The sequence below is a fragment of the Rutilus rutilus genome (assembly GCF_951802725.1).
Source record: "Rutilus rutilus genome assembly, chromosome: 20".
NCBI lineage: Eukaryota > Metazoa > Chordata > Actinopteri > Cypriniformes > Leuciscidae > Rutilus > Rutilus rutilus.
The window spans coordinates 12,839,011-12,866,556 of NC_140225.1; the positions used below are offsets into that span (position 1 = coordinate 12,839,011).

The 27,546-nt window shown below is 36.0% G+C and overlaps 1 protein-coding gene across 2 annotated transcripts; it reads right to left on the reverse strand.

Moving 5' to 3' along the window:
- Positions 1-243: 243 nt before the first annotated feature.
- LOC311279249 (isoaspartyl peptidase/L-asparaginase) lies at positions 244-26,865 on the reverse strand. 2 transcript variants are annotated; one of them, XM_084390613.1, is made up of 7 exons: positions 26,768-26,865; positions 20,004-20,203; positions 16,065-16,207; positions 10,664-10,821; positions 6,212-6,330; positions 5,897-6,007; positions 244-2,897 (listed from the first exon to the last, which is right to left on the reverse strand). In XM_084390613.1, exons 2-7 carry the CDS (start codon positions 20,188-20,190, stop codon positions 2,692-2,694), a joined length of 924 nt encoding a protein of 307 aa, XP_084246739.1. In that variant the 5' UTR covers positions 20,191-20,203; positions 26,768-26,865; the 3' UTR covers positions 244-2,691. The 2 variants fall into 2 exon arrangements, with proteins under 2 accessions (XP_084246739.1, XP_084246740.1); XM_084390614.1 differs by lacking the exon at positions 26,768-26,865 and adding an exon at positions 21,324-21,382 and having other exon boundaries at positions 2,566-2,897.
- Positions 26,866-27,546: the final 681 nt, after the last annotated feature.

Consider the following 27,546-nt stretch of genomic DNA (forward strand, 5'->3'; position numbering starts at 1 on the left):
CGCTATGTAAACATGGTGCTTATTGTAGACTACAATAATGTGAGCATGCATTCACTCATCTCACTTGCACAAAAACAGATTCAGTATTCCTTAAAATAACTCAGAATATTAAGAAAACCTGCTATAATTAATTATGTAAAATAATACAAATAGCCTACATGTATTTATTCTTACTTTATTAACCGATGTCTTCGCTGCTGGCATTTGATGATTCAATTCAATCATACCAATAAGAAAAATGACTTTCACTCAAACACATTGTTTTATTTCATTTTTTTCATTGCTGAAATAACCATAGAAATAACAGTGTTGAACTTTCTTCTCCTGTTGAGATCCAGAATGGGAGCACAGCTGAAAGGTTTGTTTGAGCTGCGCCCTCTACTGTTCAGGCGTGCGTTTCCTTCAGCATCAGGCTTATTCATTTCACTTTTGGAGGGAAATGGCCTTTACATTTGCCCAAAGTAAATGCATTACTTTCCATAAAATGTAACTAAGTAATGCAATTAGTAACTTTCCCCAACACTGGCTGTTATACATTTGTCTGTTATATTTTTCACGATATATCTGATGTCCATGCACTAATTTGTGGAAACATACATACATATTAGATAACTCTTATCATTATTCATTAATTGTGGGTTAAAGGTGCATTGCGCAACTTTTCATGTTAAAAATACCCGTTTTCTAACCCATACATGCTTAAACAATTGCCTGATGGGCTGACTGAGCCCTTCTCTGATCACTGCGATTGCCTCTATAATCCTGTACAGTAAAATAAATAAGAGGGATTCGGGTCGGAATCTGAGACTGGGCGTGACGTCATGCGCGTTCACGGCACGCTCATATGTCTGGCAGGTTTGTGTATGCGCCGACGCCGCCATTCTCCGTAGAAAATGGATTCTAAGAGACCGGCTTGTAGTTCATTTCAAACACCAACGCAAACTCCACGTAAGATAAAAAAAAGAGAACTTTTGTCTAGTGCAACCAAAAGGTCCAAATTGGAGTCAGACAGGCGTCGGGGTAAGACGAGAGTAAACATAGGGAAGGCTTTCAACAAATGGAGAGATCTCCGGTCTGCTCTAGGGCTCAAACGGGATCCTCAGGTGGCTTTTTTCTTGATAAAAAGGTAAGATATATCCCATTCTCTTATGTCTGATACGGCCAATAATGACAATAAATGACGATCCATAAAATGTGTAATGCTTTAGCGTAAGCTAGATAAATGTACAATCGGAATAGGTTTTACTAACTTACCATTGTCAGTGATCAGGTTCAGAATGATTGTGATATAAAATGCTGATATATAAGTTAGATACTTAGACACAAATTTTGAGCAAATTACTGCTTAATTACGATGTATTGCTATTGGAATATGCTACTTAGCTGATCAATAAAACAGGCTAAACCCCCGCAAATCTTCGGCGGATTAACGTTAGCCTGTTTGGCTTTTATGGTAACGTCATAGTGCCACTTGATTGTTTATTACCTTGAGACATTTGGGTGTACTTTGTTGACCGACTGTGTGGTATGGTATCATGATTACAATTTTGAGCTTTTACAAAGTTATAACTTATATTGTTCATGAACGTGTTTCCATAATAATAGTCATAAGTGGATACAGTAAACACATAACACAGTTCAACATGGAGATAGATGGGAATAAAAAACGAAGTTTTCTACTACCCCCATTTTTTCCCTCACACATAAGTGTGTTATTTACTCAATTGCCTTTCCTTTCACATATTTTAAATTACTTGCAGATTTAAAACTTTATTACCTCTGAAGACATTATGATTGTAAACAAAAGATTTGTGCGGCTGATGCTCCTTGGGTTATGACCAGCTCGAGCTCGTGCAAGCGTGCGTGTGCGTGTGGTCCGTGAGCGTGCACACCTCTGGTTGCAGTTTCGCTTGCCGCCAGAGGGGGCGTAGTTCTGCGAAAACTCAGACTCTCGCGCAATGCACCTTTAAGCTTATCAAAACACTAGATCATTTCTACATGTAGTCACTTACACTATACATGTTTCATGTTTCAACACTATATTTTATTTCTACTGTTTGTTATACAGATACTGTTATAACAGTAGGTGACAACTTGTATAAAAGTTATTAAAGGGATAGTTCACCCAAAAATGAAAATTCTGTCATCCTTTACTCCCCCTCAAGTTCCAAACCTGTATAAATATCTTTTGATATTTAGATAAATATAAAGATATTTTGAAGAATGTTGGTAACCAAACAGATCTCGGGCCCCACTGACTTCCATATTAGGAAAAAAAAATACTATGGTAGTCAATGGGGCCCGAAATCTGCTTGGTTACAAACATTCTCCCAAATATCTTCTTTTTTGTTCAGCAGAACAAAGACATTTATACAGGCTTGGAACTTGAGGGAGGAGTAAAGGATGACAGAATTTAAATTTGTGGGTGAACTAACCCTGAGTAAGAGCTAAATGGTACTAAAATGTTTTCATACGTCAATAGTGAAAGATAACTTTTTTTAAATCAATGAATCGAGGAGTATGTTTCCTTGATGTGAAAAAGAGCTCATTACTACCGAGGTAAAATAACTTTTAGGTTTATATAAAGGATAAATGATATTAAACTGGACTAACTGATCAAAGCAAACAAGACAAACTAATGAACTAATGAGATTAAAAATCGAATTAAAATACAAGAAAAAGAAAACGGCATTATTTCAGCATCTCTGTAAACTCTTCTTTCGGATTCAACCCATAGCGCAGGACGTCCTCTTTAATGGAGGCCCAAGCCATGCGTGGTGTGGTGAAGCTGGCGGCCCAGTCCCCGGTGGAGGACAGAACAATGGCACCTCCACATCCCTTCACTCTCTCACACATGTACTGGAGTGAGGCGGCGGTGGCGGCGGTGGAGGATTTCCCTGCATCACACAGAGACAACACTCAAGTATGAGGCAGTGTCAGCAAAGTAAGCAGCACAAGTTTATCTAGCTGGGATCAGCTGAACATTTATTTTTGCTGTACTTCATCAAAAGCTAATTCTGTCAATGCTGTTGTACAATGTGAATCGCATTAATAGGATGAACTGTAAAATCTTCAAGTCTGTGAACATCTATTAATCTAACACCTGCTATTATCATACACAATGTATTATTTTCCATCCTTCTAATGTTTGACTATATTCTCTGACACTTACACTACCGTTCTAAAGTTTGAGGTAAGTAAAATATGTTTTGGGAAAAAAAGGATCAATACTTATATTCAGCTAGAACGCATTAAATTGCTCAAAAAAGACAATAAAGACTTTCACATGGTTGCAAAAAAATATACTTCAAATAAATGCTGTTCATTTGAACTTTCTATTCATCAAAGAATCCTAAAATAAAATATATTGTGATTTCCACAAAAATATTAAGAATATTGATTTTTCAATATTGATAATAAAAAATAATGTTTCTGAGCATCAAATCAGTACATTTGAATGATTTTTGAGTATTGGCTGCTGGAAATTCAGCTTTGCCATAACTGTAAAAAAAAAAAAAATCATGATTTATCACAACTTATTTTCTTTTGTCAAATCAACTTAGATAATTAATGTGGTTCAGATATCATAATATTTTGAGTTTCTGTTTACTTCAGTGTATTACCTCAAGTTTTAACTAAATTTACTTACTTTTTTAAGTTAAACCAACTATCATTTTGAACAGGAATAAATTATATATTTTAAAATATATTAAAACAGAATAATGTTGTCTTAAATTGTAATTGTATTTCATAATACTGCAAAAAAGAAAATCAAATAAATGTAGCAATGGTGAGCAAAAAAGACTTTTTCCATACAACATTTTCCATTGTGCTCTTATTTTCCTGGTATTTTCCAACAGAACAAGAAAAAAACTAAATCAAGAGCATTTGATCTGTGTGCCGTATAATGAAACACTGCACCCACAGTGTATGTGTCCTTGGTGACGCTGTCCAGGTCACACAGTGAACAATATATGTTTCTCTCATCATGGTTTGCTCATTCCATCAGTCTTAGTGTTGCAACTATGCGGTAAAAAAAAGTCTAACATAGAAAACATCAGTCTAGCAACAACACTGCAACAGTATTAACATATATCATTTTATGTAGCACATTACTTTTACTATATGGTCTAGAAATAACTGTTAGCTACAATGTAATATCTATTTTTAGTTCAATATTTCATTCACCTCACTCCTTGTTCTTCAGAGCAGTGAATTCATTTCTTGCTTTAACTGGGGACTCATGGGCTTCTAGCAACCTATCAAAGCTTTTATACTCACTATATTTATTAATAATGAAGTAATGGTAATGAGTGCCAAATGTACCAATTATTATTAAAAAATATATTTTTTATATGAAAAAAAAATCTAAATAAATTTGTCAACCTCAGTAAACAACTACAGAAATGTTGGACAAGAAGTCAAGACCCTAATGGCAAGCCTAATAATTAATAAAATAATGAATATAATATAAACAGAGTGGCTGTACTTGCAGTATCATTACCGCAGAATGCCGAAGCGAACAATAGCCTTCTGACCCCTTCACACTCTTTCCACAGACAAACACACACCTCATTATCATCTGCCTACTGTGGCAGCGCATTCGATCCTTCCTGTCTCACTCGCACGCACGCACACACACACACACACACACACACACACACACACAAACCAATTAAAATGACTGGCAACAGCAGCATCCAGTTTTTGTGTGTTTGGACATTCTTTCTGCTTGGTTATACACAATCTGATAATAATAGCAACATGTGGGTGAGGGTAAAGGAGTAGAGATGATCGAGACCTTGCAAGACAAAACAATATGAACAAATTCCATTATAGAAAAAAACTAAAAAGGGAATGACATATAGCTGGGGTAAAACAAGATTTTTCATTCAAAATATACAAGTAAAAAATATTGAAAATGAATACTTATTTAGCCATCGTTGTATAATGACTTTTTATGTCATTTTATGTAATAATAAAAGTTATATTGATTAACCTGGCATCTGACTGGAGTATTCAAATATTATAATTGACACCAGTGTGACAATACAAACTCCATCTACACCTATAATTATTTTACAATTGTTTTGCACACAGCCTCTGTGACTTCTGTCTCGATAAGGTGTATGATTATACTGTAAATAGGATTAATTAAAGTATAAAGAGTGAAGACAAAAATTGAAGATTAAAAATGCTGACACTTGCTGATTAGTTACAAGACCTAAAATATACACAATCCCTTATACATTCATATCAAATATTAACCTAAAATTGGTAGAAAAAGACATGTTAGCACCCATATAAAAAAACAATTATTTACTGTTCAAAAGTTTGAGGCCTGTCAGATTTCTTATGCACACCAAGACTTCCTTTATTTGACCAAAATTACAGTAAACCAGTAATATTACAATTTCAAATAACTGTTGTCTACAAATGTAATTTATTCCTGTGATGGCAAAGCTACATTTTCAGCATTACTCCAGTCTTCAGTGTCACATGATTCTTCAGAAATGATCCTAATACGCTGATTAAGTGCTCAAAAATGTATCTTACTAATGTTGAGAAATTTCTTTTCGTATTTTTGGAAACCGTGATACATTTTTTCAGGATTCTTTAACTGGAAATTATATTTTTTTTCGCATCATTATACATATCCTTATTGTCACTTTTCATTATACGTAATTCATCCTTACTGAATAAAAGTTATACTTTTTTTTTAAATCACACTGACCTCAAGCTTCTGCAAGGTAGTGCATATTGAATTTTCTCTTTTGCAAAATGGATTAGGCACAAAATTAATTAAGCAAATATGGACACTTTTGTAGCCCTTAAAGGTAAACGAGCACGCATGCACACCCACGCACTCATCAGGATTAGTGTAAAAGTCTCATACCTTGCTCCATATGAAAGAGGATTAATCTGGCTAAGGTGACTTTGAGAATAGACTCTCCATGACCAGTACAGGAGACCGCGCCACTTCTGTTGTCTGCATATCCACCAGATCCTTATCGCACAGGAAAAGACAGCAGCGCAGAGAGAGTCGGACGTTAATGTGTGTTACCTCAGGAGAAAACACTCTGACAATTGAGTATTGATCAGACCTGACACCTTCAAACCGAAATGGCTCATTCAATCGAGGCACTGCTTCAAAATGAATGTTGGTGTGACACTGAGATTATCTCTGTCCTCTATCTCTGATCGGACTCACCTATAATAGGAGAATCTCCAACTCTTCCCACCATTTTGTTTCTGATTCCTCCAGTGGATGTAGCGCACGCCACATTACCGAAAGAATCCAGAGCCACCGCTCCAACAGTATCATGGCCCCTACAATTATACAAAAAAAAAAAAGTTCTATAACCTTAAATAATAAAGATTAGCTCTGATATTTTCTTTTCTCAGATCTTTCATTTTATGGTTTCAGACATGGTATTTTAAAAAGGTGCTTTGAAGAGAGAGCATTACTATTCATCACACTCAGAGATGTGCCTCTATTAGCTCCTCTTCATCAAACAGACTTTTGTCCCGGAATTCAACTTAATACGCTACATTCATAAGCCTCCCTCCCTTTTAAATTTAGCCTCTGTGCAATTACTATTGTCGTGAACTTCAGTCCCGAAACAAATTCATGTAGTTCTGTTCTGGTGATGTGAGAGATGTCTGAAAGGGAGCGTGCTAATGACAATCTCTCACATCCTTTTAAGAGTGCCAGCACACCTGAAAATGACTCATCATCATCTGCCTGTCAACAAAGGAAGAGAGTGAGAATAAGTGCCCTTCGCCACTCTGAATCACAGCCGCTAGTCTAGCAAAGTACACTCAGAGAGATTGCTGGGAAAGTGTTATATCAGTGTTGATATTTCTGTAGACACGCGAGAAAGTATGCATTCTTCTTCAAAAAACAAACAAAACACAATTCTTATGATGTGCACATCAGTCTTCGCTGCTAGATCACTTTAAAAGAAATAGAATAGAGAGCATGCAGAAAGTGGGATGAACAGAGACCCTTGTATTTCACAGGATTCATATCCCATGAAACTCTGATTAAGGCAGCAGGGCTGTGGAAAACAAGCGTGTGTTATGAGTTTGAAGTCACATGGAGGACAATGCTTCAAGGTTAAATGAAAGAAAACAGCCTCCATGTCTTTCTCCCCCGAAATGGGAGAGCAAACATGGTCCTCGTGGAGAATATTTGTCTGAAGCAGCTGGCGAAGAATCACTTGCAGGCTCCAGATTCGAGGCATCAATCATTTTTGGCAGGCGCTTGATTGCTCTTTTAAATCACCGGCGATGGCTGGATCTTGCTCATCGGTTCAGGTGAAAATGGCTTTTAAAAGCAGCTTGACGGAGGACTGTATTTCACACTTCAAAGTGATCACAGAGTTTTGCAGTAAATCTTCACACATCCATAAACAGCCTAATGAAGTGTGCAGATATTGGAACAAAAGTTCCAATAGAGTTCTCATTATGAAGAACAAGTGGTTGTCTTAACTTTTTGTTGCAAATGTATTTTCCACATACTAATCACTAAAACTAAATGACAGAATACATTTGTATATTGAAGCTAGTTTCTGTCTGAGTGTAAAAAATGAAGGTAATTGTTAGAAGTTTCAAATAAGAAAGTCACATCGTGAGACATAGTCACGCTGTTGAAAAATATTCACAATGTGATATAAAAAAAAAAATCACAATTTCAAGATTTGAGAAGTCATATTGCAAAACACAATCACATTGGGAAATATAAACATAAAATTGTGAGAAACAAATTCGCAAGTTGAAATTAGGGATACAACAGGGCTTCCATAAATTTGTCCGTTTTTCAATATTAAAATTCTCTCTCCTATCTAGCCCATGTTAATATTCAGAGATATCAGTAAGCCATATTATGTTGATTATGACACACACACACACACACACACACACACACACACACACACACACACAAAAAAAAACACTGTGGCATACAGTGGTGCAGGTATGACATCACTTTGTAGGCCAAACCACGGAAGCGAGTTAGCATTTTAGCACTTCCAGTTGCATCGTCCCGAAGTCAAAGGGTTTTGGTTAAATGGCTGAAATAAGATCTGTGGTGAACACAAGCTCAAGAAAATGTCTTGAAAAAGGTGGTTGCTAAAAAGTGGCTAAATGGGACTACAGAGGAGATTAAATGTCATCACGCCGAAAAGGTAAGCTCAGTCCGCTTTAACAGCATCGTTATGCTTATAATTGTGCTAGTTCTGGGAAAATGTTTTTAGATAAAAACTGAAAGAGTTATTAGAAGCTTAGTGATGGTGACGTTGAAGTTGTGGGACCGTGGTGTAGTTCGTTTATAGCCTACCTTTAGCTTTTTACTTCTGGCGACTGCACATAGGCTTCAAAATTCATAAAAGTTGTGCTCATCTGTGATAATTATCTTGATGGACAAAACGTGCAAGTATCATAAACTTTTGTTGATCACAAAGCTTGTTTTTAACGATAATCCAAAGCCTATGGGAAAATCCTATTGCCGATTGGCCTACAAAGTGACTTCATACCTGCATTACTCTATTATGATCTGCTGTTTGTATGAGAATACGAACCACCCCAGCACAGCATAGCAACACTGGCTCAGCCAATAGCGTGAGTTCGGGGCGGGGCCAAGTTAACAAACCAAAACAATGAGCTTATGCTGTTCATGCCATGTCATAACCATAATTACAAGATGGCAACCCATCATGACGTTCTACTCGGAGCTGTTCATGTCCTAAGACTCAGATTTTGCGTTTCTATGCCATCACATCAACGCCGAATGAATCTGAAGCAGTCAGGTAAAGCTCTGTAAGTTGTTTACATTCATTATTATTGTAATGTTATGTGCTTTGAGACATGAGGTAATTTAACGCCGTCTCTCATGACACTTAATGTTAATGTTTTTTGAAGGAGGTGTTGCTTTGGAGAACACTTTGAAGGGAGGGCGGGATCTTATGTTTTCAAAGCTAGCTTGCTATTACTAGCCTCTCCAAAAGTGACCTTTAATAAAAATGAAATTTAAATGTATTAATTAAATTTGCAATTTTTTTTTACATTTGTAACCACCATGTGATCACCATGGTGTGAATAATAAGTATTGGCACATCTGTGGTTTTATAAAAGCCTGGTAAAACCAGCAGGGCAGAGGTGTGCCATGTAATCCTAAATAAAGGTGGAGGGTAATTGAATTCTAGGGCCTGTATGTTAAAAAGCCCAGTGATGGTGGTACAGGGCGAGCAGAGGGAGGCTATCAATAATGAAGCCACAGCGGGGTGGGATGAAAGGCAGTAGCTCAGCCAACTGTCACTTAGCACCTCCACAGCACTATTTTTACAGACTCCCTCGGGGGCTGAGGTTACACCCCGCCATGGCCCTGACTCCACTACTTCTCAACACTCAGCCTGGGGAAGTGGAGGTGGCAGGTAAGTCTGCTTTGCTGGAGCCCACACAGCTCTATCTGCACTGCCTGAAGGCCTCAGTGAATGACCTGAGCTCTGTGCTGGCCAGCATGAGAATATGCTGCCATTATCAACTCATGGCCTCAATGCCAAGGAGAACCACTGTCCCTTTAAAACTAAACGATTAAGAACGTTATAGACATCATTAGAATCAGTATAATCAAATAAAGGTAAAAGAATAAAGAGGGTCAATAATGATTTATCACAGTATACATTCCACAATATATTCATGCAAAATGGTCACAAAATTTGGTAAATTGGACAGCAAGTCAAGTTCGTTTACCATTAACTATTAAGACTGGATGGGCAGGCGAACTCGTGAATCATCATTCAAAATCTACTATTCTTATTTTTTTCATGGAATATTCCAGGATTTATTATACATTATGTATCCATGCATATCCTTATTTTTTTAATTCATATGCCCTTGTGATCCTAAAAACTTCCCCTCCTTCCTGCAACAACATCTCATCTCTTCTGTGATGATGTGTTTACTGGCGCGAGGGCGGGACAACCTGTCACTCAACGATCCAATCGACTCCTGTTAGACAAAATCAAGTCCCAAGCTACACGTTTTCTTGTTTGAGAAGCAGTTTCAAAATAGGAAAGAAAAGACTATCGCAACTTTCGTTTCATGCCAACTTAAGTGTTTTCAAGAGAGGAATCATTCAAGAGAAACAGTCATTTTATCTTTCTCTCCAAGCACACAAAACACTTCTTTCCAAAGATGCTGTTGTCAATAGACCATTTGGGTGTTTGCAAACAGTGATGAAGTGTTATGTGGTGGCAGCAAATTCTGCAATTCTGACTATTTTTCATATTTGTGATATAAACTCTCAATTGTGAGTTTTAAATTCTGAATTGGGAGATATAAACTTGCAATTGTGCGGGAAAAAAAAAGTCAGAATTGTGAGATAAAAATGTTATATGTTGAAATGTTATTATGTAGAATGTTATAGATTTAAATATTATTACCAGCAGAAAGCTGCTTTGGTTTAAAAGCGACTGCTCTGTGAGCAGAGCTTCATTCATTGATACATTACTGACCATGGAAAACAGACCTTTTATGTGACCACTCTGTAACATGGACATCAAAATCTCTGAAATCAAGTATGCCAAGAAATAAAAAAATGTTTGGCACATTAAGAGGGGGAAAAACGACTAAATTTGGCAACAAACATGAAATTACCCACCACTGTGTGTTGAAGAGCATTTTGACTCCGGCGTTATAGCTTCTGCCGTGTTCCCACTCTTTACGTTCTGGCTCAGTCACCAAATCATGAGCTACTGGAGTACCAATGCGCTCTGCAAACATGTTCGCGCCTCTGTCTGTCAACATGACATGATCTGTCTGAATAAAAAGCACAAAAAAGGTTTCAAAAAGATAATTAGTAGTCTAAATGTTTACTTTAACCAATCCAGTTAAGTCTGACATCACATGTCACCATTTCCAGGTCCAAACACTGCATCAGATCCCAAAAGCATACAACAAATGGGGATAATATGCACTCATAGTGTGCTGTATTACTGAAGAATCATGATCCTAACCTTTATCTCCTTACTTAAATCTCAGTTGGATAGAGAATGATTCATTTTTTATGAATAGATTAAACCTTGGTGTCGGGGAAGCCATGAGTTTTTAAAAGCTTCTGCTCAAAAAAAGCTGCTGGGTTATTATTCTCAGTTGAAACAGTAGAACAGGGGTTCTTGAGATATACTTTCCTGCAGAGTTTAGATCAAACCTCGACTGAACTTATCAGCCTGTAGCTATCTAGTAATCCTGAAGACCTTGATTAGCTTGTTCATGTTTGTTTGATTAGGGTTAGAGATAAACTCTGCAGGAAAGTGGACTTCGAGGGCCAGAGTTGAGAACCACTGGAATAGAGACTTGGACCTCGAAAGAGTATTCAATAAGTCATGACTTAGAAAGCAGCTTACATACTAGCTTTTTCAATTTATGGGTTCTCTATAAAAAATTCATGTTTGAGGTATGACTTATGTTGTAGAACAGGGCTTCTTGTCATAAGAAGTAACATTGTCATATAATGTAACTTTCATGTCGAAGTCTTGTCATCATATAATGTAACCCAACCTTATTTGACTCATAAATCATGTTTCGAAGGCATAATTGAGTCTAAAAATCCATTCAGTATTCCAGAGGAAACCCAAGGAAAATTACCCTTAGGGTTGACCTACAAAACATCTTTATAGCAAGTGTCCAGTAGTGCCTTAATGCACATGATAAAAATGGAGTTTAGCCTTGTTTGACATGGTGTGACATGTTTTGACATGGTTAGTTCTTTGTGCTGACTAGATCAGTACTAGTCTTTCTGTTGTATTCTGATTTCCTTGGATGTGCCATCATGTGTAATGGCACATTATCACAACATAAACACCACAACAAAAATGATTTATCATGATGATATGATTACAGCATAAAATGCACTACAACCTGTACACTTTTGCATTATTTCCATATTTACTGTGCACATCTCCATGTGGAACTGCTATAATATATTGAGACAATACCCTGCTGTCTCAATAATAATGCAATTTTATTTCTCTGTGTAACTTTCTGTACAACATCACAATGGATTAAACCATAACTCTGACTTAGGAAACTTTTAAATATTAAGACGTTATTAATGTCATTTTTCTTTGTCAAATACTAGATTGCAAAGCAAGAGCATGAGGTCAGTGAAGCTTGATCGCAGCATTGATCAAGACCTGATGAATTTTTAATACTGGCTATTAAGGAGATCTGCCAATCCACTGTAAGGCCAAGGTCTTTTGGGGCAGTTAAGACAGGTGCTGCAGCTAATCGATTATCATGTATTCTTCTTTGGGTTTTGTTTCCTCCATGTCCAATGCCTTGCAAGGTGAACTCAGTGAAAGGGAAAATCTCTTGGACATAATAATTATTTGATATAGCATATCTCCTACCATATATCATTTGTATATCAGCAGCTGTCTACAATCTAAAAGATTATGACCGAAGCTATGTGTTTATTAATATTTTTTTCTTTGTGTGGATCATTCTTTAAAGGTGCATTGCGCGAGAGTCTGAGTTTTCGCAGAACTACGCCCCCTCTGGCAGCAAGCGAAACTGCAACCAGAGGTGTGCACGCTCACGGACCACACGCACACGCACACGCACGCTTGCACGAGCACGAGCTGGTCATAACCCAAGGAGCATCAGCCGCACAAATCTTTTGTTTACAATCATAATGTCTTCAGAGGTAATAAAGTTTTAAATCTGCAAGTAATTTAAAATATGTGAAAGGAAAGGCAATTGAGTAAATAACACACTTATGTGTGAGGGAAAAATGGGGGTAGTAGAAAACTTCGTTTTTTATTCCCATCTATCTCCATGTTGAACTGTGTTATGTGTTTACTGTATCCACTTATGACTATTGTTATGGAAACACGTTCATGAACAATATAAGTTATTACTTTGTAAAAGCTCAAAATAGTAATCATGATACCATACCATACACAGTCGGTCAACAAAGTACCAAATGTCTCAAGGTAATAAACAATCAAGTGGCACTATGACGTTATCATAAAAGCCAAACAGGCTAATCCGCCGAAGATTTGCGGGGGTTTAGCCTGTTTTATTGATCAGCTAAGTAGCATATTCCAATAGCAATACATCGTAATTAAGCAGTAATTTGCTCAAAATTTGTGTCTAAGTATCTAACTTATATATCAGCATTTTATATCACAATCATTCTGAACCTGATCACTGACAATGGTAAGTTAGTAAAACCTATTCCGATTGTACATTTATCTAGCTTACGCTAAAGCATTACACATTTTATGGATCGTCATTTATTGTCATTATTGGCCGTATCAGACATTAGAGAATGGGATATATCTTACCTTTTTATCAAGAAAAAAGCCAACTGAGGATCCCGTTTGAGCCCTAGAGCAGACCGGAGATCTCTCCATTTGTTGAAAGCCTTCCCTATGTTTACTCTCGTCTTACCCCGACGCCTGTCTGACTCCAATTTGGACCTTTTGGTTGCACTAGACAAAAGTTCTCTTTTTTATCTTACGTGGAGTTTGCGTTGGTGTTTGAAATGAACTACAAGCCGGTCTCTTAGAATCCATTTTCTACGGAGAATGGCGGCGTCGGCGCATACACAAACCTGCCAGACATATGAGCGTGCCGTGAACGCGCATGACGTCACGCCCAGTCTCAGATTCCGACCCGAATCCCTCTTATTTATTTTACTGTACAGGATTATAGAGGCAATCGCAGTGATCAGAGAAGGGCTCATTCAGCCCATCAGGCAATTGTTTAAGCATGTATGGGTTAGAAAACGGGTATTTTTAACATGAAAAGTTGCGCAATGCACCTTTAAATCTAATGCTGTTAGTTAAATGTGCTGTAAGAGATTTCTTTATGAAATGGTATGCAGAAAACAATCCTACCTCCTCGACATCTCTGAAATAACTGACCTAAGATATCAGGCCGATCTCAGTGACAGCCTCATTCTCTGTTAAGTTAAATAAAGATTTTTTGTTGTTATTGTTTGGCCAATCAGAGGCCTTTTGGGGCGATTTTTGCTAAACATTTTGCGTTCAAAACTGCAGCTTTTGCTCCACTTGGTGTCTGAATGCCTGTTTAAGTCACCATGAAATCAAAAAGGACATAATTTTAAAAAGAAAATTAATATTGCAGTATTTAGCCTACTATAAATGATTTATCTGATTTATATTATTATTTTTTTAATTCATGGGCCCTCGTAGTCTTAATCAAAATAAGTTCCCTGCTCTTGCAAAGTCATCTTTTTTCTGATGATGTGTTTACTGGCGTGAGGGCGGGACAACCTGTCACTCATATGATATCATAGCAATAGCAAACCACAACCATCCAATGATCAAAGCAATTCCCGATGGACAAAATCAAGTCCGCCCTACATTTTTTCATTTAATGCCTACTTTAACACCAAGAATGATAACTAACAATATTTTTTTACTATAAAGTTTTAAGAAATGTTCTAATTGTATGCGAATAAAGAAGTCCACAGCTATAGCAATTTCCACACAGTGGAACGATATCGTTGGAATCACTTTTACAATTCTCTTCTTTTTTTCTAGTTGATGAAGGATAAAAATATTGACAGCCAATCAGAATCCAATCAGTGTGCACTTATAATAAACTGAACATTATCATCTGTTGGTGTGCATGCTAATATAGTTATTATATACCATTATCTTTATAGTTATCAATGTGAACAGTCCTTAATTCAGCTAAATCTGGTGGAAGTCTAAAATGGCTAACGTTGCTGATCGCCATTTATGTTTTACTGCAGTTTGCTTTCTCTCTTAAGCTGATCTTAAAACAGAGTGAATAAAGGTATCTTGCTCATATCTGTATTAAGGTTGTAGTCGACTTTTGGCCAGTAAAGTTTGCCTATTGATGTGGCCAGGATTAAATTCAGCATGGGCGGAAGTTGTGATCGTCTATTTCGATACATGTAAAACAGCTTCTCGAACAAGAAAAAATGCAGACAAGACCTGATTTTGTCCATCAGAAATTGATTGGATTGTTGGATCATTGTCGATTTCAATGTGATAACTTGCCCCATATAATAGGTTAATGTTCAATAACCTATAGCTGTTCAATGTTTAACATAGGATATATATGTTTGTAGCTAAGATTTTAAGGTCTGTGCCTACATTTATTTTAAAACATAAACCTATAAGAAATAAGTAGAAAATACTGGCTAGGCTTTTGTCTTTTAGACATGTGGAGATAAATCATTGTATAAGACTGCTATGTCATTACAAAGAGCACTGATTGAAATCAATCAGAAAATCATCTAGCATTTATTTTCCTTTGAGCCTGCCTGTCATTACAAAGCTGCTGATGAAATGACCAATGAAAGCTTTGCCGTCATTGGAAAATCCTGAATTTATGGTGTCATATAATTGCACCTTTGAAGTCAACACTATGGCTAATTTTCCTAATATCCTTTTACAAGAATATAAAAAATTGGGTCCAATTCAAATCGCCCAATTCTGAGTTTTACAATAATCTTCAAAGTGATCCACATATAGACCTCCTTGATAAGGGCAGGCATTAAGAACTAGCACTCAGATCATTTCCTTAACCTTAATAATTTTGAATACCAATTTCAGATGTATACCGGACATATTTTATAGCAACTATGTGATATTCTTATACACTGGAGAATTAGTGAGTTGGACAAGTCTTTATGACAGAAAAAATGAGAAATAACCCTAACACTAACCCTAAATGAAACAAGCCTTTATGATTGAGAAATGGTTGTTGAATTTGAAATTATGTATTGCAGTGCCGTATATAGAAATGTATTGAATGTATGTCAATTGTGTGTGAAATTCAGTTTTTGTATCACATCCCCTACACTTTTTAGTGCACATAAATACTTTAGTAAAATATTCACTTTTGTATCCAGAAAAATGGCTTGAATTAAATGGGTTGGAGGAGAGATATTCACCGGAGAGAACACTGTACTCAAATTAAGTGATATTTGAATTTGAGATTTGCTGTAATAGTTAATGACAATTTGTGAAGCGAAGCATTTTGAGAAGAAAACATACCTTTTCCATCACAGCACGAGCAAGACTAACAGGATTAGCAATGTTTCTAACACAGGCCACAGATCCAGCGGCAAGGGTTTCCCCATCCATGATGATACTGTCCAGCTCCACCTCTCCATCAGAATTCAGCACTGCACCATGACCTGCACATGAACCATTTTACAGTCCCATCATGAAGTCCACATGTCTGAAAAGACCACATTTCCCGTAAAGAGTGATAGAAAGGCCTACAGTAGATCAGAAAATATGATGCATTTTTTAAAAGACATCACAATAAACATTAACGGTGACATATTATGCCCCTTTTCACAAGATGTTTCAGCTCAAATTTCAGCACAAAATACCCCCCAGATCATTTATTATAGCTTGTCAAAGTTGCCCCTTTTTGGGTGTGAGCAAAAACGCTTTTTTTGTGTGTCCCTTTAAATGCAAATGAGCTGCAGAACAGTTTGCATGCTTTGCTCGAATTTTTGCCATTGCTTTAGAACTGGTTAACACTGTTGTCGCATGCAAAAACCAAATGACGGCGCCGTGGTTGGAAACGTAGATTAAGGGGCGATAATATTATAATAAGATCCCATTCCTACGTCAGAATGGGAGGAAAATCTGATCTGCTTAAGTTTTGACATGCTTGCAGAGAAAGGCTTACCAAAACAAAGTTACTGGGTTCAGTGGGTTGTCACTTTTCACGTTTTCTGGGTCGGTAGATGCACAGGGGACCCAATTATAGCACTTAAACACGGAAAAAGTCAGATTTTCATGATATGTCACCTTTAAGGTGATTTAGCATTTGTTTATGGTGAAAATATATTTTTTAAAGCCAAGGAAAATATTGTATTGACCTACATTAAATAACATTTTGGTCTAAAAAATGGATATGTGTCTAAAGAAAATATTGATTAAGTATGATCTTTGTAAAAAATAACCTTTTGACTTTGTGTGAATGTTTTTTTCCACTGTCCTGCAGAGTTTAGCTCCAACTTGCCTCAACACAACTTCCTAGAAGTTTCTAGAGTATGCCCAGGAAGAGCTTGATTACCTGTTTTATGTGTGTTTCATTGGGGTTGGAGCTGAACTCTGCAGGACAGTCCAAGAGCAAGATTGGATACCCCTGTTTAATACAACATGATCTCATTCTCACACACATATCTCATTCCTATCTCTGTCATGGCACCCTGACATACTCCAGACTGTTATCCACTCTTATGTCTAGCTCTCAGTTCTCTAAAGAGGATTGCATTAGTCATCTATTGATCAGACTGTGCCTCTGGCTACCCCAGTGTATAAAATGATCCTGATGAGCCGCTGAATGTGCTGCTCTGATATGAGGAGGATTAGCCATTTCACTCATGGTGGCAGTTAGCCATCACAAATGAGATTGGCACCGACAGGCCGGGTGTGTTAATGAAGTGTCTTGTTTTACCCCGCTTTCCTCCTTGTAATCTGATAATTATTGGAGAACCTCTCACCTTACTCTCGAGGTGATCATTAACAAAGTGTCAAGGGTATGTGCTGAAATACTGTCCCATTCAGAGCCTAGATGAAGTCTCTCAAGAACTACTGAATCTGTACTTCCTCTGCTTGAAGTCTTGAATAGAAAAAGTCAGTCAAGGTAAAAAATAAAACAAAAACACTACCAGTCAAAAGTTTGGAATAATGTTTTTGAAAGAAGTCTCTTATGTTCACAAATACTGCATTTATTTGAATACAAATACAGTAAATAATATTGTGAAATATTGTGTTCTCTGTAATTTACTCCTGTGGTATCAAAAGCCGCGTTTCCACCGCAGGAACTTTCCCCAGGAACTAGGAACTTTGGGCTGGTACTCGATGTGTTTACACCGCAGGAACCAGGGTCTAAATGAAGTTCCGGGTAAATATTTCCCCCTCCGATAGTCCCTGCCAGAGATCCCTGCTCACGAGGTAGTACTTTTTCAAAGTTCAGGAACTTTCAGGGGTGGGACTTGTGCGCTGCACAAGCTGATTGGTTGTGTTCACGCCGCATTTTGGTTGGATGACTCCACGCAGCATTTTCTTTATTTTTAACCTCCCTTTTAAAAAGTGGCTTCATGCAGTAAAGTTGTCTGTCTGCAAATATGGAATTTAATAAAAAAAACTGGGGGACTGGCGACGAGTTTCAGGCTTTATTATTTGGGTATTTGTGGAAGAGGAAACTTTCTGCGCGTTCGTCACAGCCATCTCACGGCCAATGTCCGCAATAGCTGATAACATACAATTATATATCTAACGTTAGCATTACGAGCTCTGAACACGCTTTATCAGTGCTCGTCTCTTTTCTGCCACAGCTTTTAATATTAAGTCATTATGTTTACACATTGTCATCTATTGCAAGGCAAACCATGTTACAAATTTACTATAACAGGATTGAAATAGCGCTTTGAGGTTGGTAACAAAACTATTTACAAGACTGTCACTATTTATGATTGATAGACGGGGTTCAGGCTTTTTTTAAGCGTATTTGCGCAAAAGGAAATTTTTGCGCGTTCGTCCCAGTCATCTCACAACATACCTTGTCTAATTTTATACGCATACGAGCTTTCTGAACACGCTTTAGTATCAGTGCTCGTCTATTTTGTTATGTTAATTACCTCGTTAGTAAACCAATAACTGCAGCACAGTTTGAATCTCCTCCATACTTATAAATGTGGCGCTCAAAACTGATTACTGTCCGTCGCAGACTGGGAGGAGCAGTTGCGCGCAGTTTACCTTCCCGGTACTTTAGACCGCGGTGTAAACGCAGAAAGCAACCGGTCTGGGGCAAAAAAGGTTCCTGGGAAAAAAGTTCCTGGGACAAATTGTTCCGGGTAATTTCGGTGGAAAAGCGGCAGCTGAATTGTCAGCATCATTCCTCCAGTCTTCAGTCTCACATGATCCTTAAGAAATCATTCTAATATACTGATTTGATGCTCAAGAAACATTTCTTATTATTATCAATGCTGAAAACAGTTGTGCTACTTAATATTTTTAAATTTAAATGTATTAAGATACATTTTTCAGGATTTTTTTGATGAATTGAAAATGAAAAAGAACAGCTTTTATATGAAATATAAATCTTTTGTAACATTACAAATGTCTTTAATGTCACTTTTGATCAATTTAATGCATCCTTGCTGAATAAAAGTATGAATTTCTTATCTATTTATTTTGAATATCTTTTTTAAATCTTACTTATCCCACACCAAATCAGCATATAGAATGATTTCTGAAGGATCATGTGACACTGAGACTTGAGTAATGATGCTGAAAATTCAGCTTTGCCATCACATGAATATTTACATTTGAATAAAAATAGAAAACACATTTTAAATTGTAATAATATTTCACAATATTACTGTTTTACTGTATTTTTTTATCCAATAAATGCAGCCTTGGTGGTGAGCGGAAGAGACTTCTTTTAACGACATAAAAAGGGAAGAATAAACATATGTTTTATGTGCAACATAAAAAAAATCATAGTATTACAATGTTTGTATGTGTGACCAAAAATTCTTGATGGAAATGAAAGAAGTGCATCAATTTTTGGTCAGCAATTTGTATTGACAATGCAAGAGTCAAGCACTCTGTAAAGTCTACTCTAGCACATCCCAAATACTTTCAATGAATTTAAGGTCTGGACCCAGAGGTGCCAATTCACGTGTGAAAATTATTCTGTCATGCTCCCTTCCAACCATTCTTTCACAATTTGAGCCTGAGGAATCTTGATATTGTCATCTTGGAATATGGCCATGATGTGTCTTCCTACATGGTTGTTTAAGAAATGAAAAGCTACACTCTCCATCAGTTAGGGTCAGAAGGACTGTTGCCAAACATATAACATGCTAGAAACATAATAATCACTGCAATAATGATCCCGTCATACACTTTAAATCAAAACAGTGACTTTTTTTGGGGGGCCAGGCAGTGTGTGTATATGTATACCTGCATCAAACGTTGGGTCATCTTCCAAAGACCTCACAGCTTTTTCTACAGCATCAAGTGCACTCCCCCCATTCTTCAGAACAGTATCCCCTACCCGCACAGCATTCTTGACTCCAGCCACGGATGCTTCGGCTAACTCATCCGGGATGGCCCACGCGCCACCATGCACCACAATCACAGTCTTCATCCTCGGTCTTCCTCTAGCCCAAAGGAAACAAACTTGTGTGGTGACAGGAGAGAGGATATTACTGAGAGCTAACATTTTAATATATTGCCCTTGAACTTTACTGAGCTGTTTAATTTATTCAGATGAACACTGACAGAGTGGGTAAATGCAACTTTCACAGCTCATCTCCATGAGAAGGGTGTCTGGGGTTGTTTACAGGAACCAGGTTCTCAGGCTCCTGTCATGTTTACTCAAGCTCTATTAAAGTGAGGGCTCTGTGAGATGAGAGGAGCAATTCCATTTGGTTTACCTGAAACAACTTTCATATGTTCTACTAACCAAAACCACGCCATGACTAAAATGAACACCACTACAAAAATGTACCATGATAACCAGGGTCTTTGCCAAAATCATCATGACTGTCATCAAAAAAGAATGGAAAAATGCATAAGATTCTGAATGCTTAGTATATATATATATATTTTTTTATAAAATTTAATTTTCACCTATTTTAATAGAAACAGTCGCAGCACACTGTAAAAAAAGTTAACCCATTAAAAAAAATTTTTTTAGTGCTGTTTGCCATTTTGGCGGTAAATACTGGTAAAATAACGAAAATAAAATAACTTGCAAGATATAATATTCAAGTGTGGTTTTTGTTATGCGTGTTATTTGTTGTGCTTGCCTAGCCCAGAGCCGTTGAAAAACAGTTACAACACTCTTATAGACTTAATTGAGGACCGTGGAAGAAAATATTAATTCTTCTAATATTGTTTTTTATTATTATCACAAAATCACAACTGGCTCTGGTCTGGTCAGCAAATTTAGTGCATAATTAAAGGGTAACTCTCTCCAAAATGCAACCTAGGGTCTTTTTGTTAATCTACTCGAGGCAAACTTTCGTTTAAAGCATAATTTGAATGGAAACGCCACTTTTAAGTTTGACCGTATTTTCGTTTTAGGTTAAATGCCTTGTGAATGGGGCACTTTTATGATAGCATCAAAAATCGCTATTTTTAAAACACTAAGAAGGTTCGACACAACATGAAACTTTGCTCGAAGTATCACAAGGGGCTCTACACATGAACTCGAGCATTGAGAACATTGTTTGTGTACAAAGAGTTTACTAAAAAGAAAGATTTTGAACAACTCACTGTGTTTCCGTCCGCCGGCATTTTGTCAGTCAAAAATAGTCGATCTCCGTAACAGGGAGGAGAGTAAAGATGGAAATCTCCTAAAGCTTAGTTCAATATAAATTCACGGATAATTTGTTGTTTTCTCGTTATATTAGTGAAATCAACATTGACCTTGTATTTGAAAAAGGATCCTCATATAAGAAACAATACTAAAATTCACAGTCAGTTCATTCGCATTCGGAAATCGATTATTTTTGACTGTCAAAATGCCAGCGGACACAGCTACAGTGAGTTGTTCAAAATCTTTCTTTTTAGTAAACTCTTTGTACAATAACAATGTTATCAATGTTCACGTGTAGAGCCCCTGGTGATACTTTGAGCAAAGTTTCATGTTGTATCGAGCCTCCTTAGTGTTTTAAAAAATAGTGATTTTTTGATGCTATCATTAAAGTGCCCTATATTCACTCCCATTCACAAGGCATTTTAAAGGGATAGTTCACCCAAAAATGAAAATTCTGTCATCATTTACTCACCCTCAAATTGTTCCAAACCTGTATGAGTTTCTTTGTTCTGCTGAACACAAAGGAAGATATTTGGAAGAATGTTTTAATCAAACAGATCTCGGTCCCCATTGACTTCCATAGTAGGAAAAAATATATACTATTGTAGTCAATGGGGACCGAGATCTGTTTGGTTACAAACATTCTTCCAAATATCTTCCTTTGTGTTCAGCAGAACAAAGAAACTCATACAGGTTTGGAACAACTTGAGGGTGAGTAAATGATGACAGAATTTTCATTTTTGGGTGAACTATCCCTTTAACCTAAAACGAAAATACGGTCAAACTTAAAAGTGGCGTTTCCATTCAAATTATGCTTTTAAACGAAAGTTTGCCTCGGTAGATTAACAAAAAGAGCCTAGGTTGCATTTTGGCGAGAGTTACCCTTTAATAACTGAATGTGAAGAGAGAATATTACATATTTAAATATAAGACATACGAATAAATGTATTCATATTTTAAAATAAAATATTATTTGTAAATAGTTTAAATTGATTACTTAATAACTACTTTCTCATTTATTTTTCTTTATTTCCCTTAAATCCATTTTAAAGGGGTGGTTGATTATGATTTCACTTTTTTAACTTTAGTTAGTGTGTAATGTTGCTGTTTGAGCATAAACAACATCTGCAAAGTTAGGACGCTCAAAGTTCAAAGCAAAGGGAGATATTTTATTTTTATAAATTTATAAACTAATTTGCATTTAAAGGGACAGACACAAAAACCGTGCATTTTTGCTCACCCTCAAAAAGTGACAACTTTAAAATGCTAAATAAAAATATCTGTGGGGTATTTTGAGCTAAAACTTCCCATACACACTCTGTGGACATCAGAGATTTATCTTGTGAAAAACGGGTTATACCACCCCTTTAACCCTTTAATTAGGCCTATAATAAAAAGACTAATAACAAATTAACATTTATTAACATAAAATAAAATAAATAATAATAAAATAAAGAAACTTTTTTTTACAGTCTATGTATAGTATTTATTTTACAGTCGAATGGTCACAACTCTGTTTTTCAATGGCTCTGTCCTAGCACTGCGGTGACGGTGAGCAACTGACCGGTGTTTTACTTTTTGAAGGCCTAGCCTACTTAAAGGAGTAGCCTACTTCACCGCTGGCAAAATGGGTGGCTGTCAAAAATTTAATTTGGTGCTACAGAGAAAAAAAGGCTGTTGAAAACTTCAACACTATGGCAAGCCGTTTTAACATTTAATCCTTAAAACCTACTAGTATCTATTTTCATGCTACTAGTACTAGTTTTTCCATTAAGTACTAGTACTTATTCATTAGCTACTAGTGCTTATTCTTTAGGTACTAGTGCCTATTTGTTAGATACTAGTGCTTATTCTTTAGGTAGGCTACTAGTACCTCTTTAAAGATACTAGTACTTGAAGTCTTTACACTGGTTACCGGTTAAGTTCCGCGTTGACTTTAAGGTCATGATGTTAACATATAAGGCTTTACATGGCTTAGCACCGCAATACTTGTCTGGTTTACTAAACAGTTACACTCCAACACGTAGACTACGCTCTTCACAGTGTCACTTATTAACTGTTCCACAAACGCACCTAAAGTCTATGGGTGACAGGGCCTTTTCTGTTTATGCTCCAAACCTTTGGAACTCTTTACCGTGTGAACTCAGGGAAGCACAGACTTTGGGTATTTTTAAAGTTCTTCTCAAAACTTATTTTTTTAAGCATGCATTTGATTACTGATGCCTTTGCGGTTGGTGTATTGTAGTTTTTATTATTATTATTTTTTTATTATTAATTTTTGCTGTTTATGTTATTATTAATTTCCGCTTTTTGGTGGATTGTGACTTTATGTTCAGCGCTTTGAGAAGCCACTTTTAAAGGCGCTTTATAAAATAAAGCTTATTATTATTATTATTATTAATCATTGATAATAGTTACCTATTAATTAATTAGATACTAGTACTTATTAATTAGCTACTAATACTTATTCAATAGACACTAGTATCTTTTGTAATTGTTACTAGTAACTATTCTTATTTTACTAGTCACAACTGCTTTTTTACTCGTCTTATGTTATGACTAGTCAGAACGGTCACTGTAGAGTTCAATTAAAAATCTTACTTGTAACATTTGGAAAAAATACTAGTATCTAATAAATAGGTACTAGTATCTATTGAATAAGTACTAGTAGCTAATTAATAAGTACTAGTAGTCTATCTAATTAATAGGTACAGCAAGCCGTTTTAGCTTAAATTGTACTAGTATACATTTAATAGGTACTAGTATCTAATGACTTAGTACTAGTATTTATTGAATAAATAATAGTATCTAGTAATAGGTACTATATCTAAAAAATAAGTACTAGTACCTAATGAATAACTACTAGTATCTAATATGTACTAGTCACAATTGGAATACACACTAGTCAGAACTGAATAGTTGATATCTGAATGACAGATCCCCAGAAGTCAATGGCAATTTATTTTTATTTGTTACTAGTACCAAAAGAATAGTTACTAGTATCTAATGAATAAGTAATATTATCTGTTTAATAGGTACTAGTATCTAATGAATAAGTACTAGTATATATTTAATAGGTGCTAGTATCTAATGAATAAGTACTAGTATCCAATGAATAAGTACTAGTAACTAATGAATAAGCACTAGTATCTAATAAATAAGTACTAGTACCAATTTAATAGGCACTATATCTAATGAATAACTAGTATCTTTTAAAAAGGTACTAGTAGGCTATCTAAAGAATAGGCACTAGTATCTAAAGAATAAGCACTAGCTAATGAATAAGCACTAGTAATTAATGGAATAGATACTACTGTCTAAAAAATTAGTACTAGTAGCATGAAAATAGAGACTAGTAGGTTTTAAAGATTAAATGTTAAATCGGCTTGCCATATTAACACCCATAATGCACTGGGAATGTTGCCGCCCAAAGCCCCTTCCACCTGTCTGCTATGTACACTTAATGTTAGCAGTCAGCCTTGCTTTAGTAGGAAATGCTTTTTAGCAAACTTTTAGTCATAATGGTGTCGATTTGTATTGTTCCAGGTTGCAAGAATTGAAAAAGTAAACGGGTTTCCAGGATCCAGCGTGTTGTAGGCAGAGGCTGTCGCGAAGGCCGTGTTTAGTCAACATTTCAAACTGGATTACCATGAGCACAGTGTTTTAGGCCAAAATGGTAAAAAAAAAAAAAAAAGCCAGTTTTTCCCCAAAATGGAAGGGAAAAACTGCCGTTCTTTCAGTTCGTCTGAAGCAAAAGGCCGTCGCGGACAGGTAAGCACTAATACGTAGCATGTTTTATCAGGGGGGTGCTGGGGGCGGGGCTTGATATTGTGGTAGAGTATTTTAAACAAAATCCTAATATTAAACAGCTCAAACAACGAATGAGAACAGTTATAAAAAAATAATCTTATAAGTGTATTGTGATTGTCAAAACATTTTAGTAACTAAACTGAATTTTATTAGGTTTAGTGACAACATGTTACAATTTCTGGTAAGCTATGTTTTTTATTATTGCTTGACACAAATTTCACGATTTCAATTCAATTCTTGTGATTTGATTTAATATTGACTCATTTGAATAAATATTAGGTAGGCTACACAAGATAGGCGTAAGAAAAAACTCACCTAATGCTGTAAACATACAGAGAGCCCTATCAGCTGGTAGTATTATTTAAGGTTAAAAATAGTTCAAATTAACTATAATGCGTTTTTTATTATAATAACAACAACTTTATTTAATGATATAATTAAAAATATAATAAATATGTATATATAATATAGTAAACATAGGCTATTTAGCAAAATACTCTCTATAGCTCTTTTTTTCTAGCCAACTAACATGCTATAGCCTATATTATGGTCATTTAAAGGCTTTCCTGACTCCTGAGGTAAATGTTATGTGACATAATTTTTCTCCAGCTGTTTTATTGACCCTTTCCGCGGTTGAAAAACACTGATTGATCGATATTATGTATGAGGAATATACATTTCGGTAAGTTTTAGGCTACTGTTTCTTTCAACATTGTTCATTTGTGTTTATTTTCTATTAGCTAGAGATGATCGGTTCACGTGCAGCTGGGGATCTGTCACGTCACATTTTCAAGCGCCAAAACGGTAGGCTATTTATTGTTTGAATTTCGTAATAAAATTGACAGAATCTGAGAGCTGAGATTTTTTTTATATCATAAGTAGCCTAACCTGCTCTGTCTAGTCTGTCGGTCTCCGTGTCCTCTTTGCTTCGCGATTTTTCTGTGCGTGAGAAAATTAGGCTAATGTGTGGCGTGAGAGCGTGTGAAAAGTGTCAATCGCGTGAGTCTCACGGTGAATGCGTGAGAGTTGGCAGCTTATGTGCACTTTCATGCAAGGTAAAGCACAATAGGTTAAAATGAGTTATGACCAAAGGTTTCTCTCACATGTTCTGTGACAACTGGTATGTGAAAAATGTATCAAAATAATTAAAAGTGTCACTTTTTCCCCGCAATTATTTTCTTCACTTTTTTTATTTTAACCTACACTGTGTTTTGCCTTCGTAGGGCAGGATAAATGTAGGCTACTTATATCTTTGTACTATACTGTATTTTCATAAAAGCTTTTACTCACACAAAAGATCCATTCTGTAAATCAGTCAAATAGCTCTTTCAACTAGACCAAACAAACTAAAACAAAACTTAATTACTCTCGTTTATTATTGCCAGTAGGCTACTTTAAAGTTAAGCAATCGCTGTTTTCAAAACATAGACGAAATAAATGCAGACTACCGCTTAATCGTTATATAACAATAGACCGGTTCTGGGCAGTTTCCTTTCAAATAGGCTAATCTGAATTAATTGTGTGGCGCTGTCAAATATTTTTTACCGACTACGAACATTTAAACATTAAATTAAATGTATAGCCTACTCACTGGTCGGGTCTTCGTTGGCTGCAAGTCTTTTGTATTATCTGTTCTTAGGATGTCCAAACAGATTGAACGTTATCTGCTTGTCTTTTATTGTGCTGTTGTGTTATATAATATTGTGGACAAAGGCCAAGTCTGAGACATTCATTAAAGGGCTGGTGTAAATGATTTATCTATTTAATACTGTTCATTCATGAGTTTCTGTTTGGCACAGGCACACCATAATTGTTGTAGACAAGTAGCCTACATAAGTTTGAAAAGTTGGAAAGGACATTTTTTTTTTAACATAATGCAAGGAGGCTGGAAATAACCCAGAGATCAGGCATTTTAAAAATATCCAGTGAATAAAACAATGTTAACTGTTTGTGTTAAGAACAGTGGGAATAAGTCTGGTAAGGAAAATAACTATTCCCTCATATCAGATGTCTTTTCTGTTAAATCTAGTCCAGCAGGAAATATTATGTTTTCATCTGATATTTAAATCAGATATTTAAATATTATAGCATCTCCTGATTTACCCTTGCAGCATTATTTGGATTTGATAAAATGTCTACACTATAGGTTAATCCTGTCATTTTATTGTAAAGAGTGAACTATTTTAGTATTTTACTAAATAGAACTCAATAAAATGTTTTAATCTCTCAACCAATACAATATGCACCATAACTCCTTTCTTAACTGACTGAAATATTCTTCAAGAATCCAAGATTATGATAACAAATGGAGACTGAGTTGAACAGATGTGTTCATTACAAGCGGTGGCATGAGGAAAACGAAAACATTAT